Here is a 26,714-nt window from a genome sequence, read left to right as displayed (position 1 = left end):
GATCCGTCCTCATGGACCTCGAACAGATTTGCACCTCGATCAGCATCTTTTTGTTGGCAGTCTATTGTCTCTGTGGTCCACACCATGTGTTTCCATTTGTCAGGCTGTGGTCCTCCATTGATCCCACCAGAGTGTCACATGAGCCTTGTGTCCTCTGTTTCCTCGTAAACAGCGCATCCCAAACAGCGGTTGCTAAAGGAGATGGCGTTTTAATGTAAGCATACTTTACTTTGGGACACGGCTAAAGAAGCTGAAAGTTCCAGGAAGGGACTGAATGAAAGTGAGACTGCTGTCGCAGTTGGACAAAGTAGATGTGACAACAGAAGCGAAGATGAAAGCGAAAGACAAGGCCTACGTGGCATGAGAGGAGAAACACCAGGAGGAAAAGTAATCAGAAAGAGGGCCAGGGATGAAAAGAGAGTAGAGACGAGGCAGTTAACAGGTCACAGTGTTCCATCAGATTGTGCTGTTACAGGCCCGCAGGCGCCAATGGCAGCCGGACTTTTACATTTGGAGGTCTGTAAAGTGCGGATAGTCAGAGGGAGGTGATGATGTGCATGGTGTGTAAATAGATGGGTCTGGGATCTATTTTTAAGTCCATCTGGAGTGGTCCTTAGCAGGGGTTAGCACAAGCCCGACATACACACACAACCACACTGCACATTAGCAGCTTGCTACCAACCGGGATGCCCTCCAACTTGAAACTGAGACATTGGGCACATTGCAATTTTAAATACATTTTCTATGATGCATTTTAGTGATGCACTTATTGCAGTGGTAGTAAATACAACTCCCTCTGTTGTGAAATAAAGGTAATTTCAAAGTTGTGTTTTCCTGCTCCCAAGTTCTTTGCTTCTACAGTGGTAGACAGTTGTTAACATCAAAAGCATAATTCAGTGGTGCCAGAAGTGTGCAAAGTGGCTATAAGCAATACCAACGCATTCTTTTGGAAGCACTGCATCAGGAATGCGGGTGATTTTTCAACGGGTAATTTTCCTGTGTGACAGATGTAGGACAAATGTCCCCACGGAGATCAACCTGTCATGCGTGCAGACTTCACGTGAGGTTTGTTTTACTGTCAACACGTCAACAAGTATCCAAGTTCTGTACAGTAAAATATGCTATAATAAAGGTGTTTTTAGCTTCAGTGGGGAAAAAAATATTTTTAATAAATTGTTTAAACATATTTTCTGTATACATTTCTTCTTGACTGTTTGCAGTACTTTTTACAATTGATCTTGTATTTTTTCTACATTGTTGTGCACTAAACAGCAAGACAAATTCCTTGTATGTGAAAACCTACTTTGCAATAAACTTGTTTCTGAGCTCTGATTCTGATATCAGGTTTTCTCGTTGCAGGTAGTACTGTGGCCGGGATTTGGATCACTTAAACTTGGAAGAAGATCACGCTGGTATCACTATCAGCTTGTATTGTTCAGTCCAATTTTAGATGTACTTCGTCTGCAGCACCTGTTGCTTCACCACGTCAGAGATGTCACTTCTTTCCATACGTACACTTTCTAGAGTCTCTTGTAAAGGTTTCATAAGTTATCAATGATTTTTTTTTTTAATGATTTAATTATTTACAAGATGTGTTATGTTTCAAAATCGTGTTTCCTGGTTTATAGCTCACATTGTTGTATGACTAAATTATTATTATTATTATTAAAACATTACATAATTATTTACAGGGGAAAGAGCCTACTATCAACCATGTAACATACATAATCGTATAGCTTATCTTATCTGGTCACTTGCATTAATCATTGTATTGCTACATTATTACGTTTACCATTACGTTTATTTTTAATTCATAATACATCATTTATAAACCCTTTTTTGTCTTCTGATCCCTTCCTGTCCTGCATCACAAACGTTTACATTTCAGTCAAAAAGATCAGCGAGGTCAGGTTGTTGAGGGCTTGAAGTGACAATAGAAGCAGTAGAGTGTGCTCACAGTGCGGTGTTTTGGTGTTCAGAGGTTTAATTCCAGATTTACAATTGTATATGAAGTATTATTCTAAAATGATAATTATCTTAATTGTGTAATTAGAGACATATCTGTTATTGTGCGCGATCTATACAATTTACTTGATACGACACTGTACATGTAACTCATGAACTGCTTCTCATGAGAAGCTATTATCTGGAGTTTATTTTACAAAAATTGCGATACAGATGTTTAAGGGCACCATAATACAGCTTTTAGTTTCAAACTTTTCTTGTATTTTCTATACTTTCGAGACTCTTTTCATTCTAAACACACATGTTCACATATATACACACAGTAAAATACACAATTACAATGCAAGTGGTAACTTTAATAAGGATATTTATTTAAAAAAAGGATATGAAAATATAGCACCTTATAGAATATACGTTTGTACTAGATTTAAATCTTACACAAAAATACATTGCTGCAATGTTTTTCAAACATGTTACATTAATTAAAAACTTAAAACAATTTTATAAATACAAAGCTTATCTCTCCCCTCTTCCCTCCCTCACTAGCTCTTCTTGTACACCTCCTTCCTCTCTTATTTTTCTGGCCTCCTTCTCTGCCTCGTCTACCTTCCTCTTCTCCTCGATCTCTGTCTCCATCAGCCACGGCCCTCCCAGGTAGCTCAGGATCTCCTCTGGGCTCCCTCTGTGTTTGGGTTCAGGGTGGAGCAGCTCCTTTATAAGAGTCATCACTAGTGGGCTGAGGCCCTCAAACTGAGAGGGACGAGGGTTGTCCCTTTGCTTCTCCTCCATGATTGTATAACTGTCTATTTCCTCCTCACCCCTCCACTCACCATCCCTCATCTTCTCCTCCTTTTTAGTCTCACGGTCAAACCACTCCTTGAATCTACGATAGCCGCCGTCGTCGTGGGTGCTCTCTTCCCAGGGGAAGCAGCCGGTTAAGAGGCAATAGACGAGTACACCAAGGGCCCAGCTGTCAATACATGGCTCCACCGTTATCCAAATGTCCTCCATCTCCACCTCAGTCCCATCCCACTCCCTCTCCTTCTGAGCCTCCTTGCCAGGTTCCACCTCAGGAGTGCAGAAGGGAGACTCGTACCAGACGGCACGAACAGTGGAGCCAATGGCCCGGGCGAGGCCAAAGTCACCCAGTTTGACCCAGCGACAGGATCTGTCACACAGGAAGATGTTCTCAGGTTTGATGTCGCGGTGGACGAAGCCCAGGGAGTGGAGATGTGTAACGGCACCGCTCAGCTGGGCCATCACCCTCTGGACACACTCTTCATCCACCCCGAGCTAAAAGAGAAAGACAGTCTGGGTCAGTTGCATTCTCAACATCAGAAAACATACTCTCTATCACGTATTACAGCGTTACATATTTGATGATCTGATGGCGAGGTGCGATCAGAACATCGTTGGCGCAAAGACGAACAAAATCTACGTCACCAAAATGGTTGGTGACGTTCTTGGAAACCCTCGCTTTGCTTAGTTCACTTCCATGAGAGCAGGGTGCCCTTCTTCTTATCAGTACTCTATTATGTTACTGGCAGTGACACAAACACAGAGGAGGGCGAGCTGGAAACCTTTATCAAGCATGTCTCAAGTTTTTGCTGACATAAACGAGAGCTCAAAAGGGCACGGTCAGCAACTACATTTTCCATATAATCCCTACGAGAAACCCACACTGCAGACATCAAGTGTAAGCCTTTTGACAAGCTACTATAGCTAATGGATGCATGGGAATTAGTAGGATATAGATGTAGTGGTTGCAACCCAACATTTAAGCTTTTGTTTTGCTGAAACTAGAGGAAACACCCTTCATTATACAAGAAAAAGTATGTTCGGCTGGACACACCATGCAGGGCATTAACAGCACATTTCATGCCACGAATCAGCCAAACTGACCTCTGACACTATCACACTGTAGAGGTCACCGTATAGACCAGCTTGCTGGGCAAAGACATAGTAGGACGGCGTGGAAAAGAAGATGCCAAGGGCCCGTGTCAGAGAAGGATGGGTGCAGTAGGAAAGTGAGAGATTGTATTCACGCAGGAAAGAGGTGAGCGAGGTGGACTGACGAGGGAAGAACTTCAGAGCCATAGGGGTTCCTGAAGGGGGTGAAGCAAGACAACATGTGTTTCAACATATAATCAGCTTTGGTCAAAAAGCTGTCATCAGCGATGGTATATGACTGTTTTCCATCATTGACACTGTGAACAAATATAACTTCCCCTTTGGGGCGACTCTGTTACACAGCTAAGCCCCAGGTGCAGCAACCTAATTTCAGAGAACGTCCCGCAGCGCTTCATTACAGCAACAGAAGTGCAAAAGGTTAAGTGAACACTATCAAAAGACAGATCTCTCCACACGTTACTGTGTCATTTAAAAAAACCTGAAGATAACGTGCTGCAGTGGAGATTTACCATTTCACCCATTTCAGGTTTGGCAGCAGAAGTTTAGAGGCATAATAAATAAAAAACTCTTAATTTAATATATTACGATTGGGAAATTTGAATGGCAATTTCTTACACTCTTGCAGACTGACTGAAATGAGATGGTCATGATCTTCGAACTTGAATCTTGCACGAACCTCTCTTTCTGTGTACAGCTAACATGACCTTTCCATAGGCTCCCTCTCCCAGGAGCTTTACCACCTGGAAGTGATCGGATACCTTCAGATTGGCCATGGACTGCGCCGACAGGAAACATCGCTCGTCAAGTTCCTGAGCTGCTGCAGCCTGGACACACGCACAAACAAATCCATATTCATGATACTGATGATTGGTTCAGTGGCGTCAAAGAGAAAGAAGATCCACTGCTTGACAGAATGAAGTCTGAACCTGTCACCTGAACCTTCCACAACTATAAATCTCAAATATGTCATTGGTTAAAATAATAATATGTCACTAATAGTATTCTCGTGAGGTTTGTTGTTTTCTTTACGTTCTTTGCTTGCATAATCAGAGTTAAATAACCATCCACATGCCATCCCAGCAGAGATTAGTGGAACATTTATTTTGTTATGTTGTCACTTTCTGCAGATCCGACATGATCTCCATTGTCCTATAGAGGGGATAAACTTCAGACGTCATCAACCTGATGTCTTATCAGGGCGATCGGAACATTTGGCGCTGTCACTCAGTTTCCACCATCATTCACATTCACGATGACTTTCTTTGAAGTAGATCCCCACATACTTCTCCTCCTTCACCACATACTCGAGCAAATTAGGAAGGCTGTGAACAGTTACCGCACAAAGATAAAGCGATAACATATTTTTACTTTTGACCTTCCACATGTTGTTTAACTGAGCTTGGTGGTCAACGACGCCTGTTTCTCTGTCTCTGCAAACAAATGTAGCATTTATGGCGATTATTGCAGTAATATCAATGAGTCTTTCTGATTTGGATTAAGATGATTATGAGCATATATCTGATGGTGGTACGAGACTATGTGACCATGTGACTGTTTAGGTTTTATATGAGTTATTTATACAGTATATATGACAGCCGCTTCGAAACTGGATCTCATTTATGAGTTAACTGCTCCACAAACAAATGGATCTGATGTGCAGCCATAAATAAGACTGCAGGTTTCAGCCAGTCTGAGAGTGCTGCTTGGCACAGAGCCAATGATGGGCCACTTGAGGATCAATGTTGTATAGAGGGATGTAGCTGTATCTGTGCACCAATAAGACATTTGAGACAATTTTCAAATGCAAAGAGAGTCAAATTTCCAAACATGACTTCTCTGTAGCCTTATGGTAAAAGTAACGCATGAACTTAAATGCACTTTAATTTAACTGCTAACATGGAAAAATAGAATGATATTACTTCCTCATTCTTTATTGTCATATAAACAACAATAACAGAGAAGCGGTTGTTGGCAATGGAAATCTTAGATCTCAGGCTCCCTCCAACAATGCTCATTTAAATATATATATAAATATATATAAAAAGAAAAACTCACAAGTAAAAATGGCACTATAGACATAAAATAGTGCCGAAGTTGAATTATAGTGTGAAGATATAAGATATATAAAATATAGCCATGTTTATGTCCATTCATCTTCACAGTTTTGAACTCAAAGCACAGTGTTAAATTCCTAAATTCAAATCTCAGTTGGGTTTCATTTACAGAGTTGTTAACACTTGTCAGGGTTATCACATTATTACATTCTTCGTCAGCTCTTCATTCCTCTCATGACACATTTAAAATGAATGCAGTTTATTATGTTTGGAGGCTCTGATACATTAACCGTCACAGACGCATCCAAAACATTTGCTGCACCAGGTGCATCCTGGTATTTGCCGTGTCCTTGTGAACTGAGGTGATTATTTATCAAACCCTATTAGTTAATGGCCCTTGGTATCAAGCGACAAGTGATCTGAGATTTTAAAAGGGGCTCTGCATGAGCTAAAGCCATTAACAAATTTGAAGTCCAATAAAAGTGCTCAACATTACAAGCTGAAAATACTCTCAACGACATTGTATATCTAACCTTTGCAGCCTCACAGTAATTTTGCAATAAAAAAGGCTCCGATGCATTTGTGCCATTGCTGCATGTCATCTCATCATATAGCTGCAAAAATACACACTTGTAATATAATACACAAAACGCCAACGGTTTGCACACACAGGAAATAATTGCATGCTTTAGTTGCCGTTGTATTTGTTTGATTTTTTGCGGCACACTATGATGATTTTATGAACTTGTCATATAGGTGTGCATGAAATATTTTGCAGCTAGATTCACGCTCACAGGAATAAAGTGCAATACTTACCATCATTTTCTGTTCAGTTGGTTGATCTCTGCTCACTTTCTCTCGACTCTTTTCAGCATCTAAAGACTTAAACTCCTGGCAAGCTGCTGCCACTGCAACTAGCTAATACTGTTCTGTGCTGGAGCTCAACTGTCTGCCCTCTGCTAGGCTGATAATTAAACTGGAATTGAAGCTGATATTTTCCCCTTTGCTCCGTGGGTCCTTTCAGAAGCACAGCAGCTTTATAAAGGAGGCTCATCGATGTTTGCAGGAGGCCTGGGTATTGACTATGCTTCTCCCCAGGAGACACACACACACTGGACTCCCTCCCTCTCTTTTCCTTCTCTTGTGCCAGCTCTCTCTATCTCGGCCACTCTCCTGTTATGCTGGCAAATACGCATGAACCAGCTACAAGGCATTTCAAACCTCTCTCTCTCTGCCATGTGCCCCCCTTACCCCCGCCTCCCTCCAACTACACAGCAGTGTTAATGTACCACCATTTCCAAACTGTCAGTCAGCCTGACCACATTAACCCGTTGCTCTTCTTCCTCCCCTCTCCTCAACTGTCACTCACTTTCTGCAAATCCAAATACACCCTCCTCCTCCTCCTCTTTCCATGTCTCTCACTCGTTCTCACCCTCTCAGCCAGTCTGAGTCAGGAATTCCCCACACAGTGTAGGATCTCTCATTTAATCAAAAGGTATGCTGGAACGATCGGAATAGGCCAAAAGGCTGTACCCGTGATCCCTAAATGTTACTGGGATTACTGGGTACAGTTAAGCATGCCACTTTATTGTCCAATATCACTTTTCTTTCCTCCTGTCGTCTAACTCTGCAAGAGGATGTTTATTTAATTTCCCAATGACATCCTCTATTCTTTTGAGTCTACATGAAGAACATCTTCAAGGCTTTTATGTGCTATTTTTTTTCCATCATCAGGCAACAATTTCCCCTCATCTTCAACTCTCTTGTCATAAAACCCACCTTGCTTTATCTCTTTCCAAGTACATACTATTGCCTACTATCACACACTTAACAGTTAACAGCTGAAGCCATGCCTTGCAAAAACACCTCTGTGCTGTGTTATGCTGTCTACATGCCAGCTCTGTTTTCTACAGCTGCAGGTCAGGCCTCATCTCCAGCTCCCATAGCCTCGACACCCTCCTCCTCTTTCTGTCCACTCAGATAGATTTCCCTTGGTACTACAGGACTATTCTTTCCACTGGCTCAATGGCTCTTTGTTATGTAACACAAACATTGGCTGCCATCACGACGGCGGGTCCCCGCTCAGGTTACTACCCCTGCTGTGGTCATGTGGCTGGCCGTGACCAACGTGTACTTCCATGTTTGTGCTCGCACCATAGGGTCCTTTGGCCCCTGCTATGACAACCTCACCACCACCAGGACTTAACTTTCATCACTTTGAATAAAGTTGCTGCCAAGAGAGTGTCGCTTTCATTCACAATTGCAGGGCCTGAAACACACTCAAGCTTAGATGCATACAATCGTATGCTACATGAATGTAGCACATGAATGAATGTGGAGTCTTGCACACATGCACAAGAGCACACACTGAGGACAGCTTCGTTGACAGTTACTGTCAAGTTACATAATCTACGTCTTTGCTATTTGGTTACACGTTCATATTTTTGAGTTCTTTTGAGTTCTAAGAAAGGAAATTGTTTTTGCTTACTGGACAGATGAGATGGTCTTCTCTTTCAACTCTTGCACTTTAGATATACAGTGTGCTAGTACAACACACGTGATATATTAACTGAGAGAAGACTGCAAGATTTTTTTCCTCTGTTTTTTCTAGACATAAATTGACATAATATATAACTTTAGAAAATCCTAATTGTTAGCCATTTACTAAGTATATTACCACTTTAGTTGAACAGGTAACGTAATGTTTCAATTTCCTGGTAGGTGTTGTGAGACCAGTGCAATAAAAGAAATAACATAGTTTGGAAAATATGGAAAATAATCTCATAGAGTTCAAACCCTGAGAATTGGTTTTATAATAACTATATTCTAGTGTTTTTCTTCTTATGCAATTCATGACATCTCCTATAAATAACAATGTCATGGTACAATGATTAGATCCAACCCCAAATCTTTCAATCATCCTCAGTGAAGACAACGTGACATATAAAAAGCACACTTTTGAGGAACATCATGCTGTGGGTCATGTTTTGGTTAAAATGATAAAGTAAAGCTGCAGATACAGAAGCACAAAGATCTATGAGCACCATCTGGACCAGATTTGACTGCTGTATTACATTAGTTTCTTAAGGTGGTCTCATTAGTTCATTTGGGAATCATTCTGTTTCGCTAATATGTGCATCCAATTTTTATCGTGAAGCAAACTAATGAATCTCACTTACATCCACAAACGGATGAGCTGAATGATTCGAATAACATATGTATTCAGATTTACATGGAGATTTAGATTTTTGATTCGATATTACACTGCAGAACAGGGCAGTGAACATAAAGGAAATATAAAGTTTCTCTCTGACATAACAGTGGAGCAACACGTGTCAAAATAGCTTTTATGCCTGTTCTTATCGCCTGCATTTGTTTGTTTGTCTTCATGAGATTAGTGTTTCCAAAGCAGATCAACAGTGCCTTGCAGTTATATAGTTTGCTTGAGTCATGCTGCAATGATTCCTTCAGTCCCCTCATCCCTGGAGAGAAGGCAAAGATAAAAGGATAAAGAGTTGGAAGATAAAAGGGGAGCTTGTAACACACATGCACCCCAGCTGTTACTGTGTTGTTCTGATCTACGGGGCTTACCATGTTATATTTATGGATCCACTTAAAAGGCAACTCTGAGGGACGTTGTTCTGGTCACTTGATGTTAGAATTAGTTCAACGATGCCTCTTTGTGGACGGTGTGTGCTATTACATTACTGAGGAGAAACCACACACAGTGTCATGCCCTATTAATGAAGTTCAGAAAGTGATTTTGGATCGAGGTTGGTCTTAATTTAATCAAGGCTGTGTAAGATTGAACTTAAAGGTGAAATACATGTTGCTCAGTTTTGCATGACTCAATATGATTTTACCGGTTGCAGATTAGTTTCAAACCACTGAGGATAATCAATCAGCCTGCTCTTTTGTTTGATGAGCAGTCATACTGACTGAATAAACATGATGTGTTTATAACTATTTGTGCAAAGACAATGTGTGAAACTTACAGCTCCATTGCCTGAATGGCAAACATGAATTCAAGAAACAGCCCTGTGTGTGAAAGGATGATTTTAAAGCTGTATGCTCACTCAAAGAACAGTTGAAGTACAGCTGGCATATAACTTACACACATTTTAACGAGGGCAATAATGATGGCGACAATAGTGATAATGTTTCATTTTGACTTCGGGCACCATTTTAACAATATCTAAAGTTTAGATTTAAAAACTATATCATAATGAACCACGGGCAATGAGTTATGTCTCCTAAATCAGAATAAGGGAAGGGCAATTTTAGGCTTTTAATATATTATCACAAATTAATAGTCAAGAATGAATTAATTGAGACAGAAATAATGTTTGTTTTGTTTTTCAAACTATAAAATATCTCAACACTCAATGATGTCTCTTATAGGCCCAATTAAGGTCAGTCATTTTACCTCTGATAGGCCTTTATGAAAGTACACAAAAATTAACAATTTAAACTATAAAAAAAATACTCAAGAGCGTGAACGAGGGTGTGATGTCTTCCCCCTACATAGACAGTGGGTGGATTTGGATGAAATAAGGAATTTAGGCCAGACAATCAATCAAACGTTGCATCCCCCTCTCGCTCTTTTGAAGGCTTCAACCTTTAACAAAACGTCGTTTTGTACATATTTAAATTTTTGGACTTTTTAAATTTTGACTGTTAAAAAATGGTTATTAATTATTCATGAGTCTTTTTACTACCATCACAGCAAAACAAAGCTACAGGGGGTGCGGTCTTTCCTGTAGTCGAGAACGGAAGCGGAAATTCGGCCATCTCCTCGTACAGTCAAGCTACAACAGGGTCAGTACACATTTGATTGGATGTTTTATTGTGGTGTGGCGTCAATATTTCTTGACATTTTGGCTTTTGATTTAAATGTGTACATCCAACTCTGTCCAAAAGCAGGACGTGTCCTTGTTATAGCGTGCACAGTTTAGCAGTCCTGGTGCGAACTAACCAGCAGGAGCTAGCTAGCTGTCTGCTAGCTTGCTAATCTTTTCTAGCAGCAACAAGAGAGCAGCAAGTGATTTATTTTACCAGTCAAACTGGCAGATACACCTTAACGTCTGTTTATAATAGGTGTGATTCGATGTTGTGACGAGAATATTAGATTTAATGACGTTAGTTTGTCTGCCAGTTCGAACCCAGCTACACCCTCCTGTACGTCTCTTCATACTTTACCCAGACTTTACTCCAAACCTTTGGTGTCAAAGTGCTAGCCAACTGTTTCGATTAGCTTATGTGAGAATGGGAGAGTTCTACTGCTAAGTGGCTAATGTAAGCTAACAGTACCAGATGATAACGTTTGATGGCTAATTAGCTTTAGTAATTGCTCGTAAAAACTTGTCTTTCCGCATCCACATTTTCTGACAGCTGTGTATAATGTCAGGGTACCCATTGGTTCTGTGTGTGTGTGACACCCAACGTACGTTACCGGGTTGCTAGTTAGCTAGCATAACGTCAGTTGACTGATTTCTTAATGTTACATTACTTTAGCTAACTTGGCAACGTTGGGTGTGAGAGGGAACGCTAACGGTTGTTGTCGATTGTTAACGTTATCTGTTTGTGCGAACAGGGCGTGGGTAACTTCTTCGTGGGGCTGTTTAACATCAAGTGCATGCAAGTGATAGGGGGGATAAGTTAGCTTAGCTTTAGTGACAACTCTTAGCCTTGATAATCTAGTTAGCTGTCTGCTGATCCAAGTGAGGCCTCTGTCAGTCACACTACACCATAAAGTGATTGTGTACTTTTTGTCCCTCAGGTGTTTCAGAGCAGCAGAAATTGAACTTCGTTAATTTAACCACCTGATGTTTGTCACAGATTGTGGAGATATTTGACACAACCTGAGATACAAAGGGCACGGTATGTTCCTTTATCAAAGATTAGTTGATGTGTCTGAACTTTGATACAGAGCTCCAGGAGTCTCTGGACTGACTTTTGCAATAGTTGCCTTATGTTCAGTTATGCAACACGGTCTCCTATTTGTCAGACCTACAAATCCAAACACTGACTTGCTATGCTGTATATGTCGAGTTTCTTTAAAACACTTTAAAAGTATACAGCACAGTTGTCTTAGTATAGCCTATTTGTCATATGTCTGGTTTACCAAAGTATATTTACAAACTGAACCAATAGTAATTTCCAAATGCATAGATTCTCTAAGCATTTGGATTATTGTTATTAAATTAATTTACTTTTTGAAATTGAAAACAGTACACAGGCATAAAGTAAGTTAGAGTGTATTTAAATCTATGAGAAACGGGTATAAAGTACGTTGCTTTTTACATTGCTATGACCATAATGAACTCGTTCAAGTTTTAAAAGAATTTTAAACCTTTATTTTGGTGAGAAAATTCAAATTGTTGTCAGTGAAAGGATGCATGTGGTCAGCAGCAATGAGTAAGCCTGCTGTGTAAGCAATCAAATACAAACAATGCTCGCGGAGGGATCCAATATTGTGCCACGAAATCGTTCATCCGCATGCCGTGACACCACTACCAGTAGCACACAGGACTCCATGATGTTAATGTCACATTCAGATCCTGCTACCAGAACCCATCGTTCATTGCACAAGACAATGTTTCTTTCCCCACTTGTTTATCATCCAGTTTTTGCTTATAACATGCTCACTCGACACACAACCTCTAGTTGAAAGCTAATAGAAGTAATGTAGGAGTAACGGGAGCTTGAACTGTATGTTCTGACATGCGTTTGCACGTATTGTCCTGTGAAGTTCATATTTGCATAATATCTATTGGCATAAAAAGTCTGTACTGTTGTGACCCGTGTCTTTATCCACACTGTTGGAGTGTTCTAGTAATTAATTCTATGTAAACTCTCAATCAACTGGATGCTACAGCCAGGTCATATGAGTTCAAGATGTGTTATCAATCTAATTATATGGAATTTTATCATCTGAAATGAAGTAAATGGATCCATGTTTATATCTTATTCCTAAAACATGCTGCTCCTTGTGAATCCCGCTGTGACATTATAGTTATTTTGTGAAGTATGAGAAGCAACACAATTATTATTAGTTCAAGAAGAGTCTTAACTCTTATTCTTAAGAGAATAAAAAGGGCTTCATGACTTTTTGATAAGTAAGATGAATTATATAACTAATATGTTGTATCTGAGACTATTAGGCATGTGGATCAGCAACAGGTCATGTGATTTTGTTGCTGACTATCTGCTTTGTCCTTATTGTCTAATGCTTGTTAGAATTAGACCTAGTATTAAGTTTGAGCCTGTTCTTGTCTATTTGTTGTGATTTAGCAGTGATCTTTCAGTGCGTTTCGGGGTTCTTTGTTAATGTTCATCTCAATCTTGCTCCATAGTTTTCATCTCCCTGCGCCTGAGGGTTTTGGGACCCAATGTTGCCACTGGAAGAAACAGACAAACTGAGAACTAGCACTCCATGAATGAGTGGCACACAAGCCAGAAAACCACAAGACACCGAGAGGAGCGACCCGTATTCTGCATCGTTCTTGTGTAACAGGTGTTTGTGACGCCGTCTCTCTTCCCCTGTTCAAACCAGCAGTCACATTTCACAATGATCTCTTTCACACTGATTGTTCTTCTCAAGGTCTCTCATCCAGGCTCTTTCACTTGCATACATCTTCTCGTCTTTTGAACTTTTTGTCTTAATGCACTTCTTCTTGGTCGTTTTGACTCTTTTTAGAGTTTTTTTTTCGCTTTGTCTTTGTTTAAAATACCAATGTTCTGTGCCTTGTGTCGCTGTTTGTTTTGCCCTAACTATATTTTACGACCCTTCTTCTTCTTCTGTTCAGATTGCAACTGAAACCGACGGCCAGACCGTTGCCATGTCGACCTCATCGCTACGGCGACAAGTAAAGAACATCGTCCACAACTATTCAGAGGCTGAAATCAAGGTTGTGTTTCCTTCTGCTTATCTGGCTTTTCTTCTTCTCCTTTTTTTTCTTTTCTTACACCCACACACCCCATATGGCTTAAATGTAGCCCATGTATCTGCTTAGCACATACTGTATGACACAACGTAGCTGCTGATAATCTAATATTAATTGGAAGCCACCTCCTCACTCTTTCCCCTGGTTAAACATAATGAGCTAAATCTACTCATTATCTGTTCATTAGGGTTGCCTCTCTCTCCGGCTCGTGTCATTATTGAGTTTGCATGGCTACTCAGAACATCGCGGACCATTTCAAATGTCACAAAGTATCGGCACGAAATTATTCTCATCAGACAGGTTGGATGGAGGATGATTTGAAGTTTGTCCCTTCCCCGTGTTGTCGTCCAGGTTAGAGAGGCGACATCCAATGACCCGTGGGGCCCCAGCAGCTCTCTGATGTCCGAGATCGCTGATCTGACATACAATGTTGTGGCCTTCTCGGAAATCATGAGCATGGTGTGGAAGCGCCTCAATGACCACGGCAAGAACTGGAGACACGTGTACAAGGTTTGTGTTTGAAGTTGGGAATAAATGTTGTGCAACACTTCACCCGTCGCTGAGGATGCAGGATGACGACGATGATGCTCCAGAAGTATCTTAAATGTCGCTTTACTGCCAACTACAGAGTAAACTATTGAGTGTTTAATGTATAGGTGTAGGAAATGATGTGGATTCTAACAGCCCACAAACTGCTTTAATTTTTGCATTTCTACTACTTAACTATCCAGACCTTTTCTACAGTTGGTCATTGGTTGTGATCTATATTCCCACCAGGCTATGACTCTTATGGAGTACCTGATCAAGACCGGTTCAGAACGAGTTGCCCAACAGTGCCGAGAGAACATATACGCAGTCCAGACGCTCAAGGACTTTCAGTTCATAGACAGGGACGGCAAAGACCAGGTACAAAAACACACCCATGTCCACAAAGCTGCACAGTGAAAGTGATTAGCGAGTAAGGTTCACTTTTGTGGAATGCAGGCGCGCTTTGTCAAACATGCCACTTCTGAGTCATTCAAGGACATTTTACAATGAGTTTATGACCTGTTGTGCAAACAAAGCCAGCCGGTAAAGCTTTTATCGGTTGTTAACTGTTAACAAACTGTTACACTAACAATAAGGCGTGCAGGGTAAAAACAGCACTAGTAATTTAAATTCATTATGTCTGTTAATTTAATATTTACTTTTAAAAAAACTGCTGCATGTGATTGTGTGCCGCTACCTGTCTTTTTTCAGGGGGTGAACGTGCGAGAGAAAGCCAAACAGCTGGTGACGCTGCTGAAAGATGAAGAGAGACTAAGAGAGGAGAGGATCCACGCCCTCAAAACCAAAGAGAAGATGGCACAGACCTCCAGCGGTGAGATTGGTACTTAAAATAGATGTTTTAAAAGATTCAACCAATGCCCAAAGTTACATTATTACACCCTGAGAGAAAGGTGGGCTCACAGTAGCATAAAAGGCCATTAGCTCCAAGTGGCTGATAGCCTAATACAAGCTCTCATCCGCGCATATGCTTTTTTTTTGTTTCTGCCCCAGCCTCCTCAGCTCCCTCAGCACCCAGCCTGGGGGGCAGCCTGTCAGTGGGCTCCCACTCTGGAGGGGCAGACCCTGAGCAGGCCTGGCCACAGAGCACCGGGGAGGAAGACCTGCAGCTCCAGCTGGCCTTAGCCATGAGTAAAGAGGAGGCAGAGCAGGTAACACAAAGCAGCATATTCAAGACAAGCACAGCTACATTAATGCTCTGCTAAGATAAGCTTTAAAGCATAACTGTAACTAACTACAGCTAAGTTTGCAGTTTGTACAGTCATGTGGGACCGCCTGTGTACACGGAGGGATGTTACTGATATTATTCTCAACATACATCTAGCTTTGCTCTCACCGTGTCATGCCTGACCTCCCCCAGACTAGCAAGGACCCTCTGGAGGACGCAGAGTTCAGCTATGCAATCACACTCAGCAAAGAGATGCAACAAAAGGTCAGGGGCAGAGAGTGTGCCCTGCTGACTGGCCATCCAGTCATCAACTATCTGTCTTTCTGTCAATTGGAATTTCTCAAACACGCATCAAGCATCGATCAATCAATTAATCTACGCTCATATTTGTCATGTGTCATCTCCCTTCAAGATACAAATTTGCATCAGACTGCAGTAACTTGTTTGAAATCATTTAGTTTGGTGTAGTGTCACTTTCCATGATGGAGTTTTCACTCGTAAAACATCAATCAAATCCATGTCGAAAGTGAACACCCGAAGAATTCATTAACGCTAATTGGATAACTGAGATTGCATGGCATTGGCAAATATTTATCCTAATTGACTAAATTCCACACTGCTTGTTTTGTAAGTAATTGATTCTTCTTTGCTTCCTGTCCTCCTCTCTGATAGCATGCATTCAACTGTAGTCTTGATTTGAACATGCACTCTTTCCTTCCACCTGTCCGTCTCCTGCTGTTGTCACCTCCTCGTACCGGGTTCACCGAGTGCAAACCGTGTTAGCCTGTTGTATGCAAGTGATCAACTACTCCTGCACATACTCCACCACTTAAAGGTTGATGCCATTGTTATTGTTCCTGAGTGGCACGATGCGTAAGACTTGATTTCTGTAGCAGAGATGGCCGTCTCCTCATGGATAAGTCAGTGGTTTGCTGTTTTCATAGTCAACCCTCCTGATGAGAGGTAGGATAAACGGTGGTATTTGGTAGGGATGTCCTGGGGGGATCTGCAAGAGGTAATAGAGGCCTTTTTCTTTTAATGGATTCAATTCCACTCCTTTTCTTTATTGTAACTTTCTGTGCTCGACTGGGTTTAGCTAAGTGACTGGTACTTTTTCCTAATCCAGAGCATTATGAGCAAGTGAACCACGAGGAGCACAAACGGATTAAAATCAGCCAATAGCATGTCAGCAAGTGAACTAAGCACAGCTGCTTTGTAGCTGTCCCTGCCCCTACAGTAACCTGTTGGTTGAAACTGCATTTAAACCTCAGTATTCAGTTTGTGATGGTTCAGATCCTATCCATGTCTAAACCTCGCCACAACACTTCTACAGCTCAGTTTTATTTTGGGTAGCCATGTCACCGCAGTTCTGGATCAGCTTATTTTCTTTGTGAAGCGAGCATCATCTGATTTGATCATGTTTTGTGGAAAACTGAAAATTTCAAACTCATAGATAATGCCGTGATTGGTTGATTTCTCTTCATTTTCCGTTGACTGAAGACGATGATTTGAAGATCAGGTTTTCAGTTTCCCCTCCCAACAATTCAGACTTAAATCGTGGAGTTGTAAACTGATCCTAAATCTGTACCTGTGGTGTGCTTTCCGAGGTTGTGTGTCTCAGGTTGCTGACATCAGTATGTCTGATTGGCAGGAAGAGCGACTGCGTAGAGGTGATGATCTGAGACTGCAGATGGCCCTCGAGGAGAGCAGGAGGGCGAAAGCTAAGCCTGAGGAGGTATGTGTGGAATAATAATATAATAATAACGGCAGTGGTAATATTCATAACGACAGCATGTTCAGTTGAATAGATAAAGGAGCACACGTACCATCCGTGTTACAGACATTGCCAATGTGGAAGATATCACAATCACTCGTCAATGTGTAAAAGCTGTCCTCATTTAAATATCCTGCCCAACGGGTGAGGTATATTCTGATTGCCTGTATCCTTTTTGGGGTTTGATACTGATTTCAACTTTTTGTTTTAAATTTGGTCAAACTTTAAGATTCTTGAACTTGCATGATAAACTAGCTTAGTTCAGTCTCAATCTAGGGCTTGAAATATCTGCAGAAACAAATGTCTCTGTGCTGATTGCAGATTACCCTCAAACCTTAAAAATGAGTGTTTGTGACTGTATACATGTCTACATACTGCAGAACTAAATCATAGAACTCTTGTGGTAGTTTTGTCAACATTGACACTGCACAGACAAGGAACCAAGAATGTATTGTCAGCAGTTTTTTTAGTATCTATTTGAAGTATGCATGTCTGGTCTGCAATTCTGTCTCCTTCTAATTCTCTGATTTGTGAATTTCCTAAATACCGCTGTAGGAACATTAGTCCATAATATGTTCTCTTTCGCAGGGGGCTCTGATGGAACTGAGTGCCGCGGACCCCTGGGGGGCCTCCGGTGCCGCCGCCGCCGCCACTGTGTGCTCTGCCGGCCCTTCGCCTCCCCTGACAGTTCCTGCCCCTGCTGCCTCAGGTCCGTGGGGCGCAGCCCCCGCAGACCCGTGGGGCGTAGCGTCACCCACATCTCCTACAAGTTCTGACCCCTGGGGTGGGGGAGCCCCACCCACTATAGCCCCTCCCCCGGACCCCTGGGGAGAGACGTCCAACCGGGTTAACAACGTCGACCCCTGGGGCAGCTCGGGTAAGCAGCTACAACAACACTGGTCGCACATCAACCCTGCAGGTTTGTGGGAATCAAAGCAGAAGTGTGTCCTGCTCTGATGATCAAAGAGGATGTGAAGACCTCTCGACCTTTACTCCTCTTCACGCTACCGTTCCATTTCCTGTCATGTTCCATTTTCTCTCATGTCACCATGCTGTCGTATCTTACACACTCGCATGCTTTCAGTTTGTGACGAGGAAAGCAAGCATGCTAAATCCATTCTCCCTCTGTGTCTAAAGCAGGGATTTGTATCCTCTTGTTTCTACTCAGGACTGACTGGCTGTGTCTCAACCAGAGCGGTCTCTTCTCTCACCCTTTTGTGCCTTTTTCATGAATTGGGTAGCTGCTTATCATCTCTCCTTTACCTCCACTGAGCTTCAGATATTGAGTGGGTGACAGTAACATGGTGGACAGCTACAGAACAATCTGCTCTCACCTGTCCTTGTCAAGTTAGTGGGACCGCAGAGGTCAAGGAGAGAAACACCAGTGTTGGAACCCAGCCCAGCTCCCTACTTTGTTGTGGATTGTAAATGTACGGTGTGGTGTTAACCCTCCCCTTCCCCTGCGTCTCCTCCTCCCCTCCCCTCCCCTGTAGCTGTGACCCCCCCCAGTGCCGACCCCTGGGGTCCCCCAGTGCCACCCAGCACGTCCTCCTCGGGGGGGCCAGTAGACCCCTGGGCAAGGGACGGGCCTGTCCTTGTCTCTGACCCTGTCACCTCTGACATCTGGAGTGGCACCGCCAAACACACAAATGGCACAGGTACATTCACACTTAAAGCTACACAGACCCACAAACACTGAGGTACTGGTACACACTTAAAAAAAAAAAAAAAGGGATTTTACATCACACACAAATTTCCAATTGCATGCACACAACAGTTGTCTTGTCCTACATTTCATCCTTGTCTAGTATCTGTTGTAATGCAGTTCTATATTGTGTTTTTTTTGTATTATGATTTATTGTTTCTATTCACCCTCCTCTTCCTCCTCAGGAGACCCAGAGCGACGAGGGTCCCCAGCAACAGGCTATGACAGCACAGGCTCACCGGTGCCCTTTGACCTCTCATCTCTTGGTCCTTCACTTCCTGTTCGTAAGACTCCCGAGTCCTTCCTCGGCCCCAACGCAGCGCTGGTGGATCTGGATTCCCTGTTGTCGTCTAAACCCAAACCCAAACAGCCGCCGCCTCCTTCCATCATCTCGTCCTCTTCTGCACACAACCCCTTCCTCCAGAACACAGGTTAGTGACAGCTGTGGTGAAGATCTAATTAAATGTCTCGTCCCACAATGCACTGCCATTAACTCACAAGTATGGAGAGAGTTTGGCGAAAACAAACGGGGTTCTTCCGAACACCCCAAATCAAAAGCAAACGATTAACAGACAACAAGAATGTTGGAGAGAAACTATACTCACGTTTTCTGGAGCCGCAGGAAAGTGAAAATTCATGTCCTCGGCCTGTACCATACACCACGAGTGCTCAGAGGCATATTTCACTCAAACACAAATCACATTCATGGCTCCTACAGTCATATTCAGCTTACAGTCGCATAAATATTCACACTTTAGAAGCGGAAACTAATGAATGTTTTTAGCATTTTGATTATCAGAATATTTTGTGATTCATTTTCAGTTTGTTAACTAATCAATTAACCGACATGTTGTCGTTTCCAGATCTGAAAACATTGATGGAGAGAGATAAAATCTGTTTAACATAATGTACTGGCAGATATCAAAAGACTCTTTTGTGTTGCCTAACTGTCACCTCTGACTCTCAGGCTCATCTCCTGCTCCTGGCATGGCAGTGACTCCAGGCAGCACCATTTCCAGTCGGGGGGTTTCTCCAACACCGGCCTCCTCCAACCCTTTCGGCGTGGCTCCACCCATGACCTCCATCTCACCTCAGCCCTCATCACTTGGCCTGAGCGGCCTCCGCTCCAGTCCCGTGCCTCCCAACCCCATGCTGGGCATGGTGCAACCAGGAATGGGCCTGGGGCCAATGAGTGTGGGTATGGGGGGAATGAGCCTGGGCATGATGCAGTCCAGCCCCATGGGCATGCCCTACAGCGGGCTCTCGCCAATGGCCCCCCCAGGCTCGGCTCTGTTGGGGCCCGCAGCACCTCCTCAGCTGATTTTGGGTGGGCCCACTGGAACAGGAGGAGTGATGGGAGGTGGAGGAACGACGGGAGCGAGCACCAACCCCTTTCTCCTTTGAGGAAGTGTCACCACTACTCTGCTCACCCGTTTCAACCTCCTCTGTCGTACCTGCTGCCCCCCTCATTCACCCCCCTCAACACAATTTGTGTCCAAAAAGAAAAAAATGTGTACATCTCTATATTTAAAGAAAAAAAGAAAAAAGAAAAAATTCAGTTTATCTTTTCCTTAAAAAGCACTATTTTATTTCAGAATAATTTACCACATTTCGTTCCTTTCATTTCAGTATGGGTTGTTTGTGGGCGGGAAATTGAAGTCTATTTATTTTGTTTTAATCCTGTTCTGTATCGTGTCTTCATGTCATGTTTGTTTCAGTCCTATCTTGAGATGAAGGTAAGTCCGTGAGAGCAGGAGGCTTCTTTAATAGTGTCACTCTACTCTGTTGTAATATTACTGCACTGAGAGAGGTGGAGGGAGACGGGACATAGCCACTAACAAACTGAACAGAGAAACTGTACCCGCCTCTTCCTCTTCTCTGCCTCTGGAATGAAGACGAACACTGAATCACTGAAATGAAGCGAGTGCATGAAGGATCATTTTGACTCCAGACGGACTGAAAAACCTGCATTAACATTTCAGGCACCATGTGGTCAAATGGTTTCAGCTATTTCACTTTTAATTTAATTTAATGTTGAAATTAATTTATTTTTTTCCAAATTTTTTTTGGGAACAAATAAACAAGGAAAATCACACGATGCCATTTAAATCAAATGCTTATTTTTTTTTAATTATTATTATTGTAGAAAACTGAAAAGAGAGCTGTGACGTGTGTTTGTTGAATGTGTGTTTGCAGCAATGTGCGAATGAGAATATGAATGCTTATTTGTGAGAATGCAATAGTGCAAATGCCTGTTTCTGTGTAAATCTATCAATATATGTCTCCAATTTTCTCCTGTGTCAGACCTTATTTCAGTGACTCAGAAAGGAAGAAATGACATCCATTATTTTTGTTTTTAAAAATTGTCACTTGTATAAATACTATGTAATGTTGGGATTTCAAATGAGGTATCACAAGGGTCACACATTTCTCTGCCAATCATAGTTCACAATATTTTAGTTTCGTTAATCAGAAGCATTAGTTTTTTCCAATCACATTTCAAATGGGATCCCTGGTGTCCAGGTGTCCCAGAGCACCACTGTCCACTTGTTTCATCTCTCGTTCCTTCAGGGAGGAGGGAAAAAAAAGACAATTGTTTCAACAAAGGAAAGGAAGAAAAAAAAAATGGGACTTGACGACATGCTCCATGCTGTTCTTTTAATTTAGTTTGATGAATTTGTTATTTTATATCAACAAGAAAAAATATCTCTTTTATCGGGTAAGGTTGAATTTTGTGTGGTGATGACTGAACATTCACATTTGAGAAGTAAAATGGAAAAAAATCAAAAGGAATTTATGAAATAAAACAAAAACACAGGGTGTGTGTGTGTTTGGCTTGGTTCATGCTTGCTCTGTAGTTAATGTCTAAATCACATTTATTTGTTTCTGTTAATGTGACACAAATAATTTTACACTTTATTTTCTTTTGTGAACATGTTTATAAATCTGACATCCAACAGAAAAAACCACCCTGCCAATTACCTGCAGAAGAAAAGCTAAATGTTATTACAGCGTATGAATTTGAATAAAGGTGAAAAATTGTACAACTTTTTCCACCTTGTAATACAGCGTTCAGTCATTTGTGACCAACTTGATCCCAAAACTGTCTCTCTGAGAAGCTCCAAGTGATGCAGCCTCCGCATAGAGTTTAGTGAAGCCGCCACATTTCTCTGAAAAGTTCTGTCGTAATCATTTCTCCACGCAGGCGGCGCGGGTCAACCGAGCAGAGAATCCCAGTCAAAGTCATCCTGGATCTCATCACTGTTGCTGTGCAGACTCACTAATGGAGGACGCTGTCGTGGTGTCATAGACTGAGGCTGCATCACAGCTGAGACAGAAAGAGAAACGTTGACTAAGGTAGCACACAACAAAAAGGAAGTGAGGAATAGATGTCTATTTAAATAACTTCTCCTTTACATTCTGAAAGTAAAAAAAAACAACTAAAATCCTGTTTTTGAAGATGAGGGTTTGGGTCTTACCGGCTGTGTTTGCGGGCTGTGGTCTCTGAAGGCCCTGTCCCTGCATGTGCAGAGCCCTCCGGGGCGGCTGCACTCCACTGGCGGGGTGAACTATGGGAGAGTAAGGGAGGGGTGAGGGGTGAGTGAGGCTGGCGAGGGTAGGAGGGGGAGGATTGGACGTGAACGGTGGGACCTGTAAGGAGTGAGGTGCACCGAGGGCTAGTGGGGAGTTATTCCCGGATGTGATCATGCCTCTGTGAGTGAAGACGCGATTCAGAGAGTCGCAGAGGGAGGTGAAGAGCGCCGGGTCCAGGGCCCAATCGCTGAGCTCCGCCTGCCGCATGCTCTCCAGCAGGTCTAGTGACAGAAAGTGAGGGCCTTTCAGTACAAAAAAAGGGTAAATGTTTAAAAAATACAGATGTTTGTACTCAACATTCCTATCCTTTTGCAAAGATCTCAATAATCACGTTATTTATTATTTCATTATCTGCCACCAATTACACATTCTGGCTCATAAAATGTGTGTAAAAGCTGTTACTTTAGCTGCAAATGACAAAACATGTTGTTAAAGTGACATCTAGCTGTGAAGATAGTCTTCATTTTTATCTGTTGATAATCCAAAGATATTCTGTTTGCTATCACAAACAAAATCAAAGCATAACATCTTCATATTTCAGAAGAAAATATTTGCTGTTTTTACTATAAAAACGATTAATCAATGATTGAAAAATACTTCTTTAATTTTGCCTGATGGACTTAACATTTCAGCTCTTGTATTCATGAGTCTAATATTCAGTCTTATGAGTGTTCTGTATAACCATATAAAAAATATCTCAAAACCTCAGCAGATAAAACCCAAACAGCCCTCAGAGGTGAGAGAATATGTGATTTTGTGAACCGACCCTTTGAACAAGACTCTGGTAAACAGCACAGACCTGGGTGACCAGAGAGGTCTATGTTTGCCCAGTCTAGATTGCTGGCAATGCGGAAGCTCTCCTTCAGAGACTCTGGGTTAATGAACCAGTCAGCTGGCACCGCTAAAGTGGAAGGGAGGAAGGCAACTTTAGAAAGCAGTGATATTTCCTGTGTCGTGTTGCTGCTTTTAATTCAAATACAAGCTTTTCTGGGCTTAATATGAGACTCACTGTATTGTGGAATGCGCTCTGTCTGAGGAGGGTGTCCAGCTGTTGGAGCTGTTGGGGGTGGTGCTGATGGTGCAGGGTGAGGAGACATTGGGAGCAGAGTCGGAGTGTGAAGTTGAGTAGAGTCATTGTTCAGAACAGCCAGAGGAGCAGCATCCGCTGGAAAGAGCATAAAAGAAGCATAAAAGAACCGTCCACGTGTTTAATGTAACGTGTTAATAAACACAAAGTACTTACACTGTGAGCCTCCCCTCTCCCGCATGGTCTTGAAGAGAGACTTGAAAGACGCATACAAGTCCGGTAAGTTCATCTCATCGAAGGTGAACCGCAGTGGAGGATCAGTGGAGGGGTTTAAAGAGACAACAGGAGGGGCAGCAACAGACGGAGACGAAAGAGTCGGTCCTGTCCCAGTGCAAACAGACACAGGCACCGAGTTAGGAGCGCAGGAGAAAGTGGGAACAGATACTGAACTAGGAAAGGACAGAGTGGCGTCGGAGAAAGAGGGAGCCGCTGGAGAGCACATGTTGGCAGCAGACAGAGGTGTAGCAGAGGCAGCGGGAATAGAAAAAGTGGGGCCGGATGGATGGCGAGGTGGGAAGGAGTTGATGGAATACGTGGAGGCAGCGGGTTTGAACCCAGCCGAAGGAGAGACAGATTGATGATGGACGGGGGGAGTGGACACGGAGCTCGGCATGTAGGGGGACGCTTGCTGTGAAGATAACACACGAGATTAGATGCTGCAGCCCTGCTGCACTGTGATGAAGAGGGGAGAACGTGACTCTACCTTGCATGGGGGAGGAGAGAGGGAGGCAGTGCGGGGGGGCTGCTGCTGCTGCTGGAGGGCTCCCAGCTGCTCTATGTGAAGAAGGTGGTGGTCTGTGTGGGAGGCCGGTTGGTGAGGAGGAGCTCTTCGCTCGGCTTGTGTCGCCGGTGTTTGAGGAACCTGGAACAGCAAAGCGTTACGATTTGTAAAGGTAGAAAAGGTATTAAAATCCAATAGCAAAGCAATACTTTAGAAGTGTTGGTCCACCCAAAATTATTATTATTGTTATTAATTATAATACAGAAATATTTTTTTTCATGTAGCCATGCTTTTATATGCAATGTAAGTGAATGCTAACAATTTCTTCATATAAAGTAGCTCTTACTCAAACTGCTGACTGCACATTATCAAGATTAACCAAGACAGTTTTTCTGGAAAGACATTGTTGAATTTTAAATCTTAAATGCTGTAAGCATTAAATTTAATTTATCATTTCACTGCGCTGGATGCACAGAATCTCATGTGTTCTCAAAACCTGGACAAAGTAAAACCAAAACCAGTTTGTTTGTTGAACTGACCCTTCAAAGTAAATTGTTATCAGGAAAAACTGTTATCGAAAACTGGTGTTAAGTGTCATTATAGCACGTTTTTAGTTTAAAATCAGAATTAAAAGAGACTACTAATTACAGCAGTCAGGTGAGTGTTGTGCAGTAAACATTTAAATATGGGGATAAAATGCCAGAATATACTTTTTGTGGTTTCCCTACACTTTTGGGTATTTTGCACTTGAAGAATATAGGTTTGCTAGTTAATGAGTGAGTCATATCAAACCACATACATCCTCCTCTGGATAGGGACGCTTAAGTGCCCTCACTTGATTCGCCTCTGCTGGTCCATCCGTCGTCCAATAGGAACCCTACAAATACAATACAAGTGTCCAGCTTTACTCTCTTTGAAGCAATCCATCTCACATGATGCAAGCAGCACATATATGCTTACAATGTCACAAAATAAAAAGTTTATAAAAAGTAGTTCACCTTGCCGGGGTCACTCTGTGGCCGAGGAACTTTCCTGAAGCACTTATTAAGGGACAGATTGTGCCGAATGGAGTTCTGTTAAACAAAGTGTTGTAATAAGTCAGTCGTGCACCAGCCAATATTAATATTGGTTACAAATTACCAAACCAAGAACTCTAAACTTATACTTTAGTAACTAGTACTTACTTTCCATCCGCGGCCAGCTCTGCTGTAGTAGGGAAACGTGTCACTGATCCAGGTGTAGATGTCATTCAAACTCAACTTCCCTTCAGGTGCAGCTGCTATTGCCATTGCGATGAGAGTGGCATAGCTGTGGGGGGGTTTCCCTTTGTAGTTGGAATGGGAGGGGTCCGGTAGAGAGGGTAAGTCTCCTCTCTCCCTCCCTCTGTCTTTTTTCTTGTCCCTCTCGCCTCCTCCTCTCTCTTTCCCCGAGCGCAGGCTGCTGATTCCCAGCTGAGGCAGCCAGTCAATACTGGTGAGACTGGAGTTCAGTTCAGAGGACATGGTCGCTCCTTTCTCTGTCCGGGGTCTGAGGGATCCGGAGAGGAAGCTCTGGAGCAACACGTCCGTTTACTTTGGACACACACACACGCACACAGAGAAAGGCTTTAGTAGATTCCCCCTCTGCCTGTAATGCAACACTGTCAACCATTAGGTTCCTGTACTTCCACCCAACAAGTTCAGACACTGTGCTGCTGTGGAAACTATCCGCTCACAAGCAGACATTGGATGAATGTGACAGCATCTACGAGTGGCCATTTCATCCACACTTCCTATCTATTTTCCGGGGAAGAAGAGTGACTTGCTTACCGTTTTTATAGTCTGTCGAGGCCCAAGGCCTTCAAAACTGTAAATATTTGACGTCATCAGCTGTGCTCAACTGCTGACGAACTGGTGTCCGTCCTTCCCTTCAGCTCTCGCTCTTCAGCATGTTGATCCCCACGCAAGGCCTCCAGTCACACCTTTGGTTTGTGAAACTTTGTGTTTTGGATAAATACACACAAAAACTTACCGGAGAGCTTCCTTTTTCTCTCCCTCTCTCCTTCCCCTCCCTTTCAGACTTTACCAGAATTACGTCACTCACCCCTCCCTCTTTGTGACATCACTCTCTGCTCCCGCCTCTGGGAGCTGGTCCCTCCTCTTCAGCTGCTCACAGCTTGAAGTAGAAGTTTCTGCAGCTGTGTGCTCGCCAGGATATCAATAAACAGGAACAACCTGTACGTTTTGACCCTGGACACCCTCATA

The 26,714-nt window shown here is 42.6% G+C and overlaps 3 protein-coding genes across 10 annotated transcripts; 1 reads left to right on the top strand and 2 right to left on the bottom strand.

Moving 5' to 3' along the window:
• Positions 1-2,335: 2,335 nt before the first annotated feature.
• On the bottom strand, positions 2,336-8,087 carry sbk3 (SH3 domain binding kinase family, member 3). The gene is made up of 5 exons (XM_076109691.1): positions 8,025-8,087; positions 6,747-6,794; positions 4,553-4,700; positions 3,868-4,070; positions 2,336-3,258 (listed from the first exon to the last, which is right to left on the bottom strand). The coding sequence occupies exons 1-5, from the start codon at positions 8,085-8,087 to the stop codon at positions 2,482-2,484; spliced, it is 1,239 nt and encodes a 412-aa protein (XP_075965806.1). The 3' UTR covers positions 2,336-2,481.
• A 2,584-nt stretch (positions 8,088-10,671) lies between these two features.
• Positions 10,672-21,891, top strand: epn1a (epsin 1a). Of its 5 annotated transcripts, XM_076108795.1 has the most exons (14): positions 10,709-10,748; positions 11,710-11,810; positions 13,286-13,446; positions 13,739-13,840; positions 14,228-14,386; positions 14,654-14,782; positions 15,116-15,245; positions 15,416-15,573; positions 15,783-15,854; positions 17,242-17,325; positions 17,953-18,241; positions 18,858-19,022; positions 19,255-19,500; positions 20,037-21,891. In XM_076108795.1, exons 4-14 carry the CDS (start codon positions 13,772-13,774, stop codon positions 20,471-20,473), a joined length of 1,938 nt encoding a protein of 645 aa, XP_075964910.1. In that variant the 5' UTR covers positions 10,709-10,748; positions 11,710-11,810; positions 13,286-13,446; positions 13,739-13,771; the 3' UTR covers positions 20,474-21,891. The 5 variants fall into 5 exon arrangements, with proteins under 5 accessions (XP_075964912.1, XP_075964909.1, XP_075964914.1 ...); XM_076108797.1 differs by lacking the exon at positions 11,710-11,810 and having other exon boundaries at positions 10,672-10,748; positions 15,116-15,236; XM_076108794.1 differs by lacking the exon at positions 11,710-11,810 and having other exon boundaries at positions 10,672-10,748.
• On the bottom strand, positions 21,714-26,538 carry foxj2 (forkhead box J2). 4 transcript variants are annotated; one of them, XM_076108802.1, is made up of 11 exons: positions 26,280-26,538; positions 25,656-26,042; positions 25,470-25,544; positions 25,271-25,348; positions 24,454-24,612; positions 23,907-24,378; positions 23,673-23,828; positions 23,430-23,564; positions 22,780-22,884; positions 22,549-22,638; positions 21,714-22,397 (listed from the first exon to the last, which is right to left on the bottom strand). In XM_076108802.1, exons 2-11 carry the CDS (start codon positions 25,971-25,973, stop codon positions 22,285-22,287), a joined length of 1,701 nt encoding a protein of 566 aa, XP_075964917.1. In that variant the 5' UTR covers positions 25,974-26,042; positions 26,280-26,538; the 3' UTR covers positions 21,714-22,284. The 4 variants fall into 4 exon arrangements, with proteins under 4 accessions (XP_075964917.1, XP_075964918.1, XP_075964915.1 ...); XM_076108803.1 differs by having other exon boundaries at positions 23,463-23,564; XM_076108800.1 differs by having other exon boundaries at positions 22,549-22,884.
• Between the last annotated feature and the right edge of the window lie 176 nt (positions 26,539-26,714).

Source organism: Anarhichas minor, unplaced genomic scaffold, assembly GCF_050575085.1.
Source record: "Anarhichas minor isolate MPS153535 unplaced genomic scaffold, ASM5057508v1 ptg000041l, whole genome shotgun sequence".
NCBI lineage: Eukaryota > Metazoa > Chordata > Actinopteri > Perciformes > Anarhichadidae > Anarhichas > Anarhichas minor.
Note: the sequence above shows the minus strand (reverse complement) of the source record. Positions and strands in the feature narration are given on the sequence as shown.

Bases quoted from the DNA above. Each gene is read 5' to 3' on its own strand.
- sbk3 (XM_076109691.1), bottom strand. From the start codon at position 8,087: ATGGTGCGAGCACAAACATGGAAGTACACGTTGGTCACGGCCAGCCAC. The intron at 6,795-8,024 runs GTAGTAACCTGA...GATGCTGAAAAG, and splicing joins GCCACATGACCACAGCAGGG to AGTCGAGAGAAAGTGAGCAG. The intron at 4,701-6,746 runs GTAAGTATTGCA...GCGTGTGTCCAG, and splicing joins CAACTGAACAGAAAATGATG to GCTGCAGCAGCTCAGGAACT.
- epn1a (XM_076108794.1), top strand. From the start codon at position 13,772: ATGTCGACCTCATCGCTACGGCGACAAGTAAAGAACATCGTCCACAAC. The intron at 15,246-15,415 runs GTACTTAAAATA...TTTCTGCCCCAG, and splicing joins GACCTCCAGCGGTGAGATTG to CCTCCTCAGCTCCCTCAGCA. The intron at 19,501-20,036 runs GTTAGTGACAGC...TCTGACTCTCAG, and splicing joins CCCCTTCCTCCAGAACACAG to GCTCATCTCCTGCTCCTGGC.
- foxj2 (XM_076108800.1), bottom strand. From the start codon at position 25,973: ATGTCCTCTGAACTGAACTCCAGTCTCACCAGTATTGACTGGCTGCCT. The intron at 23,829-23,906 runs GTAAGTACTTTG...TGCTCTTTCCAG, and splicing joins GGAGAGGGGAGGCTCACAGT to CGGATGCTGCTCCTCTGGCT. The intron at 23,565-23,672 runs GTGAGTCTCATA...CTTCCACTTTAG, and splicing joins AGAGCGCATTCCACAATACA to CGGTGCCAGCTGACTGGTTC.